The sequence below is a fragment of the Pelobates fuscus genome, chromosome 6 (assembly GCF_036172605.1).
Source record: "Pelobates fuscus isolate aPelFus1 chromosome 6, aPelFus1.pri, whole genome shotgun sequence".
Lineage (NCBI taxonomy): Eukaryota > Metazoa > Chordata > Amphibia > Anura > Pelobatidae > Pelobates > Pelobates fuscus.
Window position 1 is genome coordinate 168,763,585 of NC_086322.1, and position 14,158 is coordinate 168,777,742.

Consider the following 14,158-nt stretch of genomic DNA (forward strand, 5'->3'; position numbering starts at 1 on the left):
ATGTTAGGCTTCAGGAAATTGTTTTTCTTTAAAACATGATGTTTTAAAGTCTTGTTTGTTCAGTGAAGAGCATATTAATTGTATAAGCTTAATGTAGCATTAAAGGACCATTTCACACCCATGCTTGCTGAAGTGAATAATGAAACGCCCTCCTGGCTGTCAAACAGCCATGGAGGTTTGCTTCAGTTAGCTCCCCTAAAGCATGCATTCATGTATTCGTTGTGGTATATCTACAAAATATTTATTCATTTTAAGTGTGGAGCTTGTAATGTTACGATGGCAGTGACAAGCACATCATGAGTTTTACATGTAAATACAGTGTCATGACATATGAGAGACATGCACTATTTTTTTGTGTTTATAAACAGGCTAAGCTATAGGTCTAAAACTGACTGTCAAGTCATATCAAGTAAAGTTAGGCTACATTAAGAGCAGATATGGCCAACCAATATTCCAACATGACCTTAGACATAACAGATTAATCATGTTGCTTATTACTGGTGCCTGTTACATGAATATAACTGCTAGTGAAAGAGTGTTTCAGTGAAAGGCATGGTGTCTAATGCACAAAACTGGTTCGACTTTCAGGAGAGTAAATGAGAAGAGATCTAAAAGCTTGGTTTAGATTTGTAGCTATAAACAAAACTAGTATGTTGCCATTTGACATGCTTTGTGTAACGGGCAATTGATTTGCTCTTATTTAGAACAATCATGCTAAGGCATAGGCAAACTGGCTTTGTGACAGGCATGTCTGAGAATAATTGTCACTGCCTGTGGGAGAATATGTTTTAAAAACACATAACTTGGATTAGATTTCAACTGGGAGAGCAACCAGTCTGTGAGACACATAGAGCATGAGACACAGAGCATAGAGCACTAGGAGACAGGTCATCATTAGCGTAATTTAGCACAAAATGGCGACTTCTCAGGCCTCGTGGTTCCAGCCCATCACGGATAGACTACCCGATGCTAGTGGTCAGGGCTTCATCCAGTTCCCACACTTGGTCGGCTTGGTGAGTGGCATAGAGCATGCGGCACTTAGTGGCGCAGTGTGAGCGAGGCAAGATAATTCTCCGTCCCTAGTTTTGTGTGAGCTGTGAAACTCGGAGTGACGGGTGCCCTCCGTCTGCGTAGGTGATGCTTCGGGGCTTTGCCTCTGGTGGTGTTTGGCTTGGGTGGGCTTGCGGTAGGCAAGATTGGTGCATGAGTAGAGGTTCGGGGGGGGGGGGGTGGAGGAGTGTGACAAATGCCACTTTCCACAGACGTTTGCCATGTACTCCTGGAGGAGTGTGGAAGCTGGCCTCCTGCGCACCGACTATGGACCAGATCAGCGACTGTAAAGACCCATATTTTATTCCCCCTGGTTTAGGCATTTTCTTTTCGTGCGGATGGACCAAAACCGCGAATAGACTTCAGGGGGACTTAGCCGCGAATGCCCTGTAACTATTTTCGGCATGAAGACTTCGCGGTTCCCGGTTGATTCACAGCGATACTTAGCTGCGATTCTATGGAACTGTTTTGGGCATGGGACCATGCGTGCGGTTGGTCAAATTATGTCTTCCAGTAAATTTCTGAACCCCTGAACTGATCGGGGTGATATTGGGGCTATCAGGGGATGTAACTTTTGTGGGGGTTTTATGTATTTTAAGGTACTTTTGGGGTGTTTGTTAAGTGTATTTTTTTGTGCTTGGAGATAATCGGTTTCACACAGTGATTGACTCAATTATCTCCCAGGCAAAGGGGAGGGATTATCTTTGTTTGGTATGGGAGTGTCCTGGACATGGGAGCCAATGTAATCATGTGTATCTTTTCACTGTAGTCTAATCTCAGGTCGAGGGGGTAGTGCCCCTTGCATGGGGACCTGCATATAAGGCCAGTTGTGGCTGCCAATAAATGTATTCCATCTTGTACTCCCAGAACTAGGTATCGTCTGGTTACTGTTAGGGGAAAGGGCTATTCTTTAATCACTGTTTCAGTGTGGAGGATTCAACGGGGGGAAGTCCTTGTAAGGACTAAAGCGAATTCCCCATTCTGCTCCAGGAGCAGTTCCACGGCCCCAGTCAAGCCACTGCAACTGTGGGCAGAAGTGCTGCGGTTTGACCCCTGTCCCAGCTAGGAAGTGGTCCTTGGCGGAGGTACCCAGCTCGGGGTACAGGGAGCTCAGTTACAAAGATTGCTTCACGGACTGCTGCCATACGTCAGAAGGATCTTTCTGCTGTGAGGCGCGCTCGTGGGAATTTTTAAGCACCTCCCCCAAATTACCTTTGGCGCTATAAAGTGCCTCTTTCCTCTAAGAACCCCACTTCTTTGCCTGTTTTCGGCAGATAAGGTTGTATCAGGCTTTCCCCGTTTTTTTACAGGAAGTATGATGAGGGGGTGGAGGCTCTGCTTCTTAAAATTTGACACTGGTATTTTCGCCTGAACTCCTTACTAGTGGTAAGCACGCCGGACGCCTGCATAAGACCGTGCTGGGAAGAAGAAAAAGGTGCGCATGTATGCACTATCTGGGAGGTCCTGGTGGTGACCTTTAGAGGCTATTTAACCAGCAGCAACGAACTGTTTGCCTGGTGCACTCAGAATCTGTTGCCAGTGTGATCTCACCTGCCCTCCAACACACTTTGAGGCCATTAAGGTAAGACTTTTTGTTTTTATCTTATGAGTCTAGGCACAGAAGCATTGGCTGGAAGAATTAGAAAAGATTTATGCGGGTGAATCCAAAGAAGATCCAGTTCAGTTGTTATAAAATTTCAAGATGGCACCTGACTTTGTTGTTGATTACGCTACAGAAAGTCTGAAGATCTCGGCTAAAGCTATGGGATTATCTACGGTGGCAAGAAGAGCAGTATGGTTGAGAAACTGGTCGGCTGATTCAACATCCAAAAATTCAGTGACATTCCTTTTGAACCAGGCAGACTTTTTGGTTCCAAATTAGATGATCTTTTGAAGCAAATGATGGATGGTTTTTTTTTTTTTAGAGTTCAATCAGCTTACAGAGGCTCCTTTTGGAGAAACACTTATAGGGGTCAACAAAGAAGGGTGTTTGATTACAAGATAAGAGAATGTGATACAAAAGCATGCAATTAAAAATATTTCTGGGCACTTATTCAAGACTTTTTGGTTCCAAAGCAAGATGGTTCTTGCAGACCAATTTTAGATGTCAAAGCAGTCAACAAGTTTATTCTAAAAAAGAAGTTTCATATGGAAACAAAGTCTGCAACTCACATTATTCAACCAGGAAATTGGCTTATTTCTCTAGACCTAAAAGACGCATATTTACACATTCACATCGCAGAACGCTGCAAAATACTCCTACGGTTCGCCATAAACTTCCAGAGACACACACTGCACTAACCGTTTAGAGCATTTGCTTTGGTCTTTCTTCAGCCCCAAGAGTGTTCACAAAGATTCTGGTAGTTATTTCCGCAGATTTAAGGGGAACGGACATCAATGTCATCCCTTATTTAGACGACTGGCTTTTAATTGCAGACTCAAAAGAACAACTTTATCAAGACCTTATTACGGCTTTAGACTCCCTAAGAAGTCATGGTTGGTTGATACATTTCGTAAAGTCAGAATTAGTACCTATGCAAAGAATATAGTTTCTGGGTCTGATTATAGACACAGTCAGTATGAAGATCTCTCTTCCAGAAGAAAAAAGAACGAAAATTGCTCAAGCTATTCAGAACCTCAGAGGAAAAAGTTTTTTCTCCATCAGAGAAGCAAGGAGTTTGCTGGTTCTTTTCACAGCCTCAATTACAGCAGTCAATTGGGCAGAATGCCAGAATGAGACCTCTTCAAATAAATATTTTAAGCTTCTGGAACCAACAATCAGCTTGGACATGCCTATGAAATTCAACAGTCGCGCTATGAAGAGTTTTTTTTCTCTGGTGGACCTAGTCACATTTCCTCCAATCAGGCATTTCTTTCCAAATAAAGTAGTTCAGAATTTTAACGACAGACTCCTCGGGTCTCGGCTGGGGTGCTCACATGGGAGAAAAGAAGAAACAAGGAGTTTAGCTAGTGAAAGATTTAAGCAGTTCAAACTACAAAGAACTGAAGGCGGTCTGGCTGGCTCTCGTTGCTTTTCAGAACTAGATCCAGAATCAACATGTCAAGATCAGGTCGGACAATTCTACAACAGTAGCATATATCAAAAAACAAGGAGGAACAAGGTCAACTTGTTTGGAAAATCTATGTTCCAGAATCATTCTATGGTCAGTTTCATCTTTTGTCTATTTCAGCAGTACATATAAATGGAGAAATCAACATTCTGGCAGAGTCCCTAAGTCATCAACATTTAAAACAAGCAGATTGCTCTCTTTCTTTCCAGATCTTCAGTCATATAACAATGAAATTCGGTTATCCAGAAATAGACCTGATGACTTCAAGATCAAACAAGAAAACAAGAAGATTTGCATCTTTGAACCCTTCAGAAATGCCAGAGGTCTTAGACTCCCTTTCTGTTCCATGGAATTTCGGCCTAGCCGATGTCTTTTTCCTCCTATTTCTCGAATTCCCAGGATTCTACAGAAGATCAGGATGGAAGTAAGAATAATCATAATTCTTCCGTGGTGGCCTAGAAGGAGTTGGCTCTCCGTTCTCCTAAATATACCCGTATCAACCTATTAGAAAGTATATATATGTATATGTGTATATATCCTGGAACACTCCATGGTACCTCTTCCAACTCTGAAGAAATTCAAACTGACTGCCTGGTTTCTGAATACCAGATCTTAAAGGAAAAGGGTTTGTCTCCTGAAGTTATTGAGATTTTAATGTCTGCTAAGAAAGAGTCAACTTCCAAGATTTATTCCAGAATATGGAAGAAATTTTGTTTCTGGTGTATTAAGATCAAAGAAAATCCTGTAACCGCTTCCATTCCGAACATCCTTAACCCCTGAGTGACCAGGCCGTTTTTCTAAATTCTTGCCGCTGGGACCAAGGCTCTTTTTACATTTCTGTGGTGTTTGTGTTTAGCTGTAATTTTCCTCTTACTTATTTACTGTACCCACACATATTATATACTGTTAAATGGTCTTTCTAAAGATCACATTAATTTCATCATATAATTTACATAAAAAAAATTATAAAATGACAAAATTGAAAAAAAAAACACTTTTTCGAACTTTGACCCCCAAAATCTGTTGCGCATCTACAACTGCCAAAAAACACCCGTGCTAAATAGTTTCTAACTTGGGTCCCCGGCAGTGTAGGGGGGTATTCCACGAACACTTAATATCGAGGCATCGTGTAATACCCTAAGAGCGTCTGGAAGCGATCATACGTCCGCGGTCACGAAGGGGTTTTAAATTCCTTCAAATAGGCTTTGCGAAAGGATTGAAACCAGTTACTTCTCATTCAGATGTTTGGCTTCGAATATAATCACCAGGTTTTTCAAAGTTTTGTCTTGTTTGGTTCCTACTATCAATGGGATCTTAATTTGGTTTTATCAGCGTTCTGCGAACCTCCGTTTGCAGTTATCCGTATTGTATTGTCTGGGGTTCTTAGAGGTAAGAGGCACTTTATAGTGCCTACTGTAATCTGGGGGAGGTGCTTAAAAACTTAGGGATTTGCCTGCCTGTTTTTCCCTCTAAATTAGAAATCCCTGTTGTAAAGCACTGCCTCTTATCTGAAGGGAAAATTTTTTTACGGTAAGTAAAAATGTATGCTTTTCCATTGGTGGATATATCTAAAAGCTGCTGATTTCTTGTCAATCTTTCCAAGCCCAGGCTTTCTGTGATTGTCCACTTATAGGCTTCTCATTGCAGCTTGTTGAGAAGTTATTGCCTCTTGAGTATAGCTCCACTGAGGTAAACAGCCAGGAAGTAACAGGACCAGTTGTCTGACAGCCAAGGGGTGTAAACATTTCAATTTGTAACCTAATTTATTAGTCTATTGAAATCTGCACTTTTTTTTTGTCTAGTGCTTTAGGTGTTTGTAATGTTCTTGTAAGAGATGGGTTTTCAGTTTTGTGGGTTTTTCTCCAAAAGCTATGTGAGTGGCATGCACCAATAAACTGTGTTCATTGAGGGAACATTTCATACTTTTATACAGATAAAATGTAAATCTTTTTCTTTTATGTTTACTTTCTGTAGGTACACAAAGATTTTAATGAAAGACATAGACATTTTGAATGCTTCAGGAAAAACTGACAAGATGCGACTTTTAAATATCTTGATGCAGCTGAGAAAATGTTGCAACCACCCCTATCTTTTTGATGGTGCGGAGCCTGGGCCTCCATACACAACTGACATGCACTTGGTTACAAATGGAGGGAAAATGGTAGTTTTAAACAAACTTCTTCCCAAACTAAAAGAGCAAGGTAATTGCAACTTTCTTTGCAATGTGTCTAATGCATTTTGCATGCATCTCAAGCCTTAAGTAAAATGTTCATAATTTTTACTTGTAGAACTAACATTTTGAGCCCAAAATAATATATTCATATTTAATAGGTTCTCGTGTCCTAATATTCAGCCAAATGACAAGAGTCTTGGATATTTTGGAAGACTACTGCATGTGGAGAAATTATGAATACTGCAGACTTGATGGGCAGACCCCACATGATGATAGACAAGTAAGATTTTATTTATTTTTCTATACTTGGAGCCTTGGTCTTTTTATTGTTCTCTAAATGTTTAACAGATTCCATTTTTTGCAGGAATCCATTAATACGTTTAATGAACCTGGTAGTTCAAAATTCATCTTTATGCTGAGTACACGTGCTGGAGGCCTTGGAATTAATCTTGCTACAGCTGATGTTGTAATCATATATGATTCAGACTGGAACCCACAAGTAGATCTTCAAGCGATGGTATGTAATGCAGACATCAAAGAAAATAGTTTTATATTGCATGGCAACAGATTGTGATTGCGCCCTTGGTAATTATTAAGCGTGAGTGTTCCCTTGCACATCTTTTTACTTGCTAAATGTTTTTTAGAAATAAAAAGAACACTATAAGTGCCAAAACACATTTAGCCAAATTCAGTGGTTTTTGTGTACAGATCAATTATTTTGCAGTTTAGTTGCTCAATTCTCTGCCACTTAAGAGGTAAATCACGTTATTTATGCAGCCCTGCTCACACCACCTCTTCATATGACCTAAACTTTCCTGTACAGATATTTAATGTTTAAACTTCCTTTATTGCATATTGCTTTATAACTTCTCTTGCCGTGTGGACAGATCTGATTAAAAATGAACCATTTTTTCTTAGCATATGGTGGCAATACTCAAGTGGATTGTAATTCCTATGTTGGGGCAAGCAATCTAAACAAAATTAAGTTTCAAATGCCCATCCTACCTAATCTATGTCAATCAGGCATGTCAGTTCCTCCTTGTCCCAACATGGGGCGGGTAAAGTAATCTCTCATGGTTGTTGTCAGGGGGACACGGCCCTATAGTTTCCTGGGTGGAAAGGGGAGTTAGTCATCAAGGCCAGAATTATCTTCTGGAGAATATTCTGCTTCAGAAGTCAGATTCATCATGTGAATTGTGATTTCCAACAGGCAAACTGAAACATAGAAACATAGAATGTGACTGCAGATAAGAACCATTCGGCCCATCTAGTCTGCCCAGTTTTCTAAATACTTTCATTAGTCCCTGGCATTATCTTATAGTTAGGATAGCCTTATGCCTATCCCACGCATGCTTAAACTCCTTTACTGTGTTAACCTCTACCACTTCAGCTGGAAGGCTATTCTATGCATCCACTACCCTCTCAGTAAAGTAATACTTCCTGATATTTTTAAACCTTTGTCCCTCTAATTTAAGACTGTCCTCTTGTTGTGGTAGTTTTTCTTCTTTTAAATATAGTCTCCTCCTTTACTGTGTTGATTCCCTTTATGTATTTAACCCCTTAACGCCGTTATGGCGTGCTATGCCGTCACGGGTTAAGTGGGCTTTAACGCCGTTATGACGGCATAGCACGCCGTAACGGCTTGCAGCCCCAGGAGGTAAGTTATACTTACCTCCGCCGCGATCCGCTTCGGGAGGACTGCCTCACAGCCCAGGCAGCCCTCCCACGGCAAATCAGGCCCCCGGGGGCCATGTGATCGCTCTCAAAGAGCGATCACATGGCCCTCTATAGCTGGCTGTGGATATGCCAGCAGGGGGACTGTTTGAAATATCAGACAGTCCCCCTGCTGGTGGGAAGTATAAAAAAAAAATAAAAGACAAGTGTAAAAATAAATTAAATATATTTTTATATATATATAATATGTATATATATTATATATATATAATATATATACATATTATATATATGTAACGTCATACAAAGTGTATTTTAATATTAATATAAGTATATATATTAATATTAAAATACACTTAGAATGACGTTACATATATATAATATGTATATATATTATATATAATAGATGTACATATATATTATATATAAATACGTATAATTAAAATAATAAATAAATAAAATAATAAAATAAATAAATAAAATATTGAAACAAAATTTAATATAAATTATATATGCATATGTAATTTCATTCTAACTGTATTTTGTTATTAATATATATATATCGGTAACAAAATACACTTAGAATGACATTCTATATATATCTATATATATATAAAAAATACAAATAACCGCAAATATATATATATATAGATAAATAAATATAATTACATAAAAGATTACATTGGTATACACGTAGAATTTAAATACCTATAAATGCATATATATTAAAATTCTACATGTATATTTAAATAATCTTTTAACGTAATTATGTGATTTGATTAATTAAAATTTGATTGACATGCCTGACAACACAGAGAGAAAGTGCAGAGAATTTAATTTGCAAGCACTATATTTGATCCTGTAACTCTCCAAGACACCATAAAACCTGTACATAGGGGGTACTGTTTTACTCGGGAGACTTCGCTGAATTCAAATATTCGTGTTTCAAACTGGTAAATTGTATTACAACGATGATATTTTAAGTAAAAGTGACGTTTTTTGCATTTTTTACAAACGAACGGCACTTTTATGGACTATATTATGGTTGTAATATGTTTTACTGTTTTAAAACACTAATATTTGTGTTTAGTGAAGTCTCACGAGAATAACAGTACCCCCCATATACAGGTTTTATGGTGTTTTGGAAAGTTAGAGAGTCACATATAAGGCTTGCATTTCATTTTTTTCACATTGAAATTTGCCAGATTGGTTATGTTGCCTTTGAGAGCGTATGGTAGCCCAGGAATGAGAATTACCCCCATGATGGCATACCATTTGCAAAAGTAGACAACCCGAGGTATTGCAAGTGGGGTATGTCCAGTCTTTCTTAGTAGCCACTTAGTCACAAACACTGGCCAAATATTCGTTTTTTTGCTTTTTTCACACAAAAACAAATATGAACACTAACTTTGGCCAGTGTTTGTGACTAAGTGGCTACTAAAAAAGACTAAACATACCCCACTTTCAATACCTTGGCTTGTCTACTTTTTCAAATGGTATGCCATTATGGGGGTAATTCTCATTCCTGGGCTACCACACCGTCTCAAAGGTAACATTACCAATCTGGCAAATTTCAATTTGAAAATGTAATGTTCTATATTTGACCCTGTAACTTTCCAAAACAACATAAAACCTGTTAATGGGGGGTACTGTTGTACTCGTGAGACATCGCTGATTACAAATATGTGCATTTTTTTTGCAGTAAAACCTAACAGTATTATGACATTCACAGTTAAAATGTCAGACGGAAATGCAAATTTAAAAAAAAATCTTATTTTCTCAAATTTTTTTTACTTTTATTCATAATAAATGATGTTCCATATATGAATAGTTAATGATAGATTAAAGCCCTGTTTCTCCTGAACACAATGATATATAATAAGTGTGGGTGCATATAATTTGAAAGAGGGGAACTACGGGTGAACAGACATATAGCGCAAATTCCAGTTTTTGTTTACGTTTTGTTTTGATCAGAACGTGCACTATTGACTCCGTCCTGAAGGGGTTAAATGTTTCTATCATATCCCCCCTGTCTCGTCTTGAAATAGAACCTCTTCCTCTGTAAACTCACATGTAATAAATAACTCATTTATCCTTTTTCTTAACTGTGGGGTCCCTCTCCTTCATTTTCATCTGTAAATACCGAACAAAAATATTCATTGAGACAGTCAGCTAGACCTTTATCCTCTTCTACATACCTTTCTTATTTTGTTTTTAACCCCTTAAGGACACAGCTTCAGAAGCTGGACATACCCTTAACCCCTTAAGGACACATGACGTGCCTGACACGTCATGATTCCCTTTTATTCCAGAAGTTTGGTCCTTAAGGGGTTAAGGACACAAGCAATTTTTGCATTTTTTGCTGTTTGTGTTCAACTGCAATTTGCATCTCTCTCATTTATTGTACCAACACATTATATACCGTTTTTTAGACAACAAAAAGGGCTTTAATTTGATGTGACCTATACATGTATAAATTCTCATTTATTACAAAAAAATGCAAAATAATGTGGAAAAAACAAAAAAAAAAAAACGCTTTTTCCCCCACGTTTTGGCAATAATAATGTGTGCATAATATGTACAGCTTAGGAAAAGTAATTCAAAATCAATTAATTTATGTGTCTTGATTTACAAAGTACATAATATGTGTAGGATTTCAGTTTATTTTGAAAGTTACAGGTCACAAACTACAAGGTCTAAAATAAAATTTCAATGTGAAACAATTTTAGAAGTTGGTATGTTTGTCTTGGAAGTTTAATACCCATTACAGGAACCAAAATTGCCACACAAAAGTATATATTTATATAAAGTAGACATCACAGGCTATTTACCTAAGGTTAGTTTGACACTTTTTGCGTAGCCATTTCACCGCCAATCTCTGCTAAATATTGGAGTAAAATTGTGTTTTTTCTCTATTTTGGCATATTCACATATAACAAGGTTTTTGTAATGTGTATTTCGTAAATCTAGTGTGTGCTATCCCTGTACAGAACCCCATATTGTGTTCAGCTACATCTGCTGAGTACAACGATACCCCCATTGTATACCTTTGTTTGCCCCTATTCTGTGAAGCTACAGTGCCATATAGGAGACCATTCTATTTCAGTATCTATAGTTGGAATTTTCATAGATTGTCATATGTCTGAATTTGTGGCATTATAGCCATTTCACTGTTCAAATAACCCCATAAAGGCCTTCCATTTGAGAAAGCAGACACCCAAGGGTATGTTATTAGGCATATATTATACCTTAACTTGCCACCATGTTTTCACCAATTTATTTCAAATTTTGTGGTGAGAAAAAAAAAATTTTTTTTTTACATACATGTTGCATTTTCGCTGGGTATTTCTTACATTTGATAAGTGCCACTGTCATAAATTCCCCCTAAGTATGCTCAGTTACCTCTTCTGAGTAAAACAATATGCCCAATATATGACCCAGACACTATTTTGTGAAGTTACAGTGCTGTGAAAGAGATGTGATAAGTTCAGGTTTTTAAGTGTGAATTTACATGGAGAGTTTTAATTGGTCCGTATTCTATTTTTAAATATGTTAGCAAGCTGCTTTTTTCAATTACCCCAAAAAGGCATACTATTTCTTAAAGAAGACGCCCAAGGGTATTTCAAATGGCAAATTTTGAACCTTAGCGTGGGATAATTTTTCCGTTAGCTTGTATCAAGTGCAGTGGTAAAAAGCATTTTTTTTCTGCCTTTTTGACACACAGTGAGTTTGTACTGTATATTTTGCAAACCTTATGTGTGCTACGGCTTTATAATACTTTATATGTTGCTCAGCTATGTTGTCTGAGTACAGCAATAACCCCGTATGTACCTTTGCCAGTTATATGGGGACGTTGAAGGGGCACATTTCAGACACAGCCATTGCAGGTTTTGTCAAACTTTGAATTTTTACGCTGTGTTGTTACCCCACTTTGAAGTTTTTTAGCAGGCTATATATTCCAACTATTTCTTAAAGAAGACATCCCAGGGTATTTCAAAAGGCATATTTTGAACCTTAGTGGGGGATCATTTTTCTGCTAGCTTGTACCAAGTGTAGTGGTAATAAGCATTTTTTCGGCTTTTTTGACACACACCGTGAGTTTGTACTGTGTATTTTGCAAACCTTATGTGTGCTACAGCTATATAATACTTCCTATCTTGCTCAGCTGTGTCATCTGAGCACAGCAATACCCCCATATGTACCTTTGCCAGGTATATGCGGACATTGAAGGGGCACATTTGAGACACAGCCATTAAAGTTTTTTCAAACTTTAAATTTTTACGCTGTCCATACCCCACTTTGGAGGTTTGTTTGCAGGCTAATTATTCCAGCTACCCCATAAAGGCATACCATTTCTTAAAGAAGAGACCCTAGGGTGTTTCAAAAGGCATATTTGAAACCTTACCGTGGTATCATTTTTTCGCTAGCCTGTACCAAGTGTAGCGGTAATACGCATTTCCCCCCCTTTTTAAACATATTAACTTTTAAGAAGTTTTTTTTAACTTTTAAAAAGTTTTATTTAGCATTTAACAACTTATTTTACTATTTTAAAACTTTGTTTTTAACTTTTTTTTTTTTTTAACTTTTAACCCCTAACTAGCCTAACCGTAAATCCCCAAATTTCCCCACTAACTTCTACCCACCTTAGCTAAATAAATAAATATTTTAAAATATTTAAAAGAATTAATTAAATACATTTAACCTCTGAGGATTAAAAAAAATAAAAGTTAACCCTCGGGTTAAAAGAAAAATCAGATCACAGTGAAATACTGTGATCTGTATTTTGATGACTGCAGGCAGTGATCAAAGGGCAGGGAAGGGGTTAAATTTTATTTGAAAGAGGTGAGTGGGGGGTGGGATTTTGCTACAAACACTTTTTTTTTTTTTACAGCCAGAGACAGATCAGCACCGATCTGTCTCTCTGCTGTTCACAGCACACACGGAGCTGCAGGGAAACAGATCGGGTTTCACTGCAGCATGTGTGATCACTCTGACTCCTGGTCAGAGCGATCACATGGGCTGTGAAAGTGTAACTGCCTGTGTTAGTGTGCCTACGATAGGGAGACACACTACAGGAAGATTAACCCCACGATTGCCGCGATTGTGGCAATCAGGGGTTAATTTTCATTTATGACGGAAATTTTCCGTCCAGCGTCCTTAAGGGGAGTGCTGCAATGACGGAAAATTTCCGTCATGCGTCCTTAAGGGGTTAATCTAACTAATCCTAACCCACAGCACCGTTGCACTCGGTGCCTCTCTCCACAGCACCGTTGCACTCGGTGCCTCTCTCCACAGCACCGTTGCACTCGGTGCCTCTCTCCACAGCACCGTTGCACTCGGTGCCTCTCTCCACAGCACCGTTGCACTCTGAAAGTGCCTCTCTCCACAGCACCGTTGCACTCTGAAAGTGCCTCTCTCCACAGCACCGTTGCACTCTGAAAGTGCCTCTCTCCACAGCACCGTTGCACTCTGAAAGTGCCTCTCTCCACAGCACCGTTGCACTCTGAAAGTGCCTCTCTCCACAGCACCGTTGCACTCTGAAAGTGCCTCTCTCCACAGCACCGTTGCACTCTGAAAGTGCCTCTCTCCACAGCACCGTTGCACTCTGAAAGTGCCTCTCTCCACAGCACCGTTGCACTCTGAAAGTGCCTCTCTCCACAGCACCGTTGCACTCTGAAAGTGCCTCTCTCCACAGCACCGTTGCACTCTGAAAGTGCCTCTCTCCACAGCACCGTTGCACTCTGAAAGTGCCTCTCTCCACAGCACCGTTGCACTCTGAAAGTGCCTCTCTCCACAGCACCGTTGCACTCTGAAAGTGCCTCTCTCCACAGCACCGTTGCACTCTGAAAGTGCCTCTCTCCACAGCACCGTTGCACTCTGAAAGTGCCTCTCTCCACAGCACCGTTGCACTCTGAAAGTGCCTCTCTCCACAGCACCGTTGCACTCTGAAAGTGCAGAAAATGAATTATGTAGAGCAACAGACTATGCAATATGTCTTTTATCCACAACTCTATGTCTACCAGATCCTACAGTGATCCATCTGCCATTACTATTATGTCTCTGCGGCAGTGGCTTTGCAGCAGTTCCAGACTGAGTTTGTTTACCAGATAATTTACAAATCTCAGACTTCAAAAATACAATCTCCTGCCGCAAGATAGAGAACTATCTATAGATTAGACAACAACCAAAC

General features: G+C 39.1%; 1 protein-coding gene across 2 annotated transcripts in view; it reads left to right on the top strand.

Annotated features, from left to right (window-relative positions):
* SMARCA5 (SWI/SNF related, matrix associated, actin dependent regulator of chromatin, subfamily a, member 5) overlaps nucleotides 1-14,158 on the top strand; it is a 43,210-nt gene that overhangs the window by 13,409 nt on the left and 15,643 nt on the right. For both annotated transcript variants that reach the window (XM_063458466.1, XM_063458468.1), the window contains 3 exons: nucleotides 6,096-6,322; nucleotides 6,453-6,574; nucleotides 6,659-6,811. In XM_063458466.1, the coding sequence (XP_063314536.1) occupies nucleotides 6,096-6,322; nucleotides 6,453-6,574; nucleotides 6,659-6,811 (502 nt within the window). The remainder of the gene's footprint in view (nucleotides 1-6,095; nucleotides 6,323-6,452; nucleotides 6,575-6,658; nucleotides 6,812-14,158) is intronic.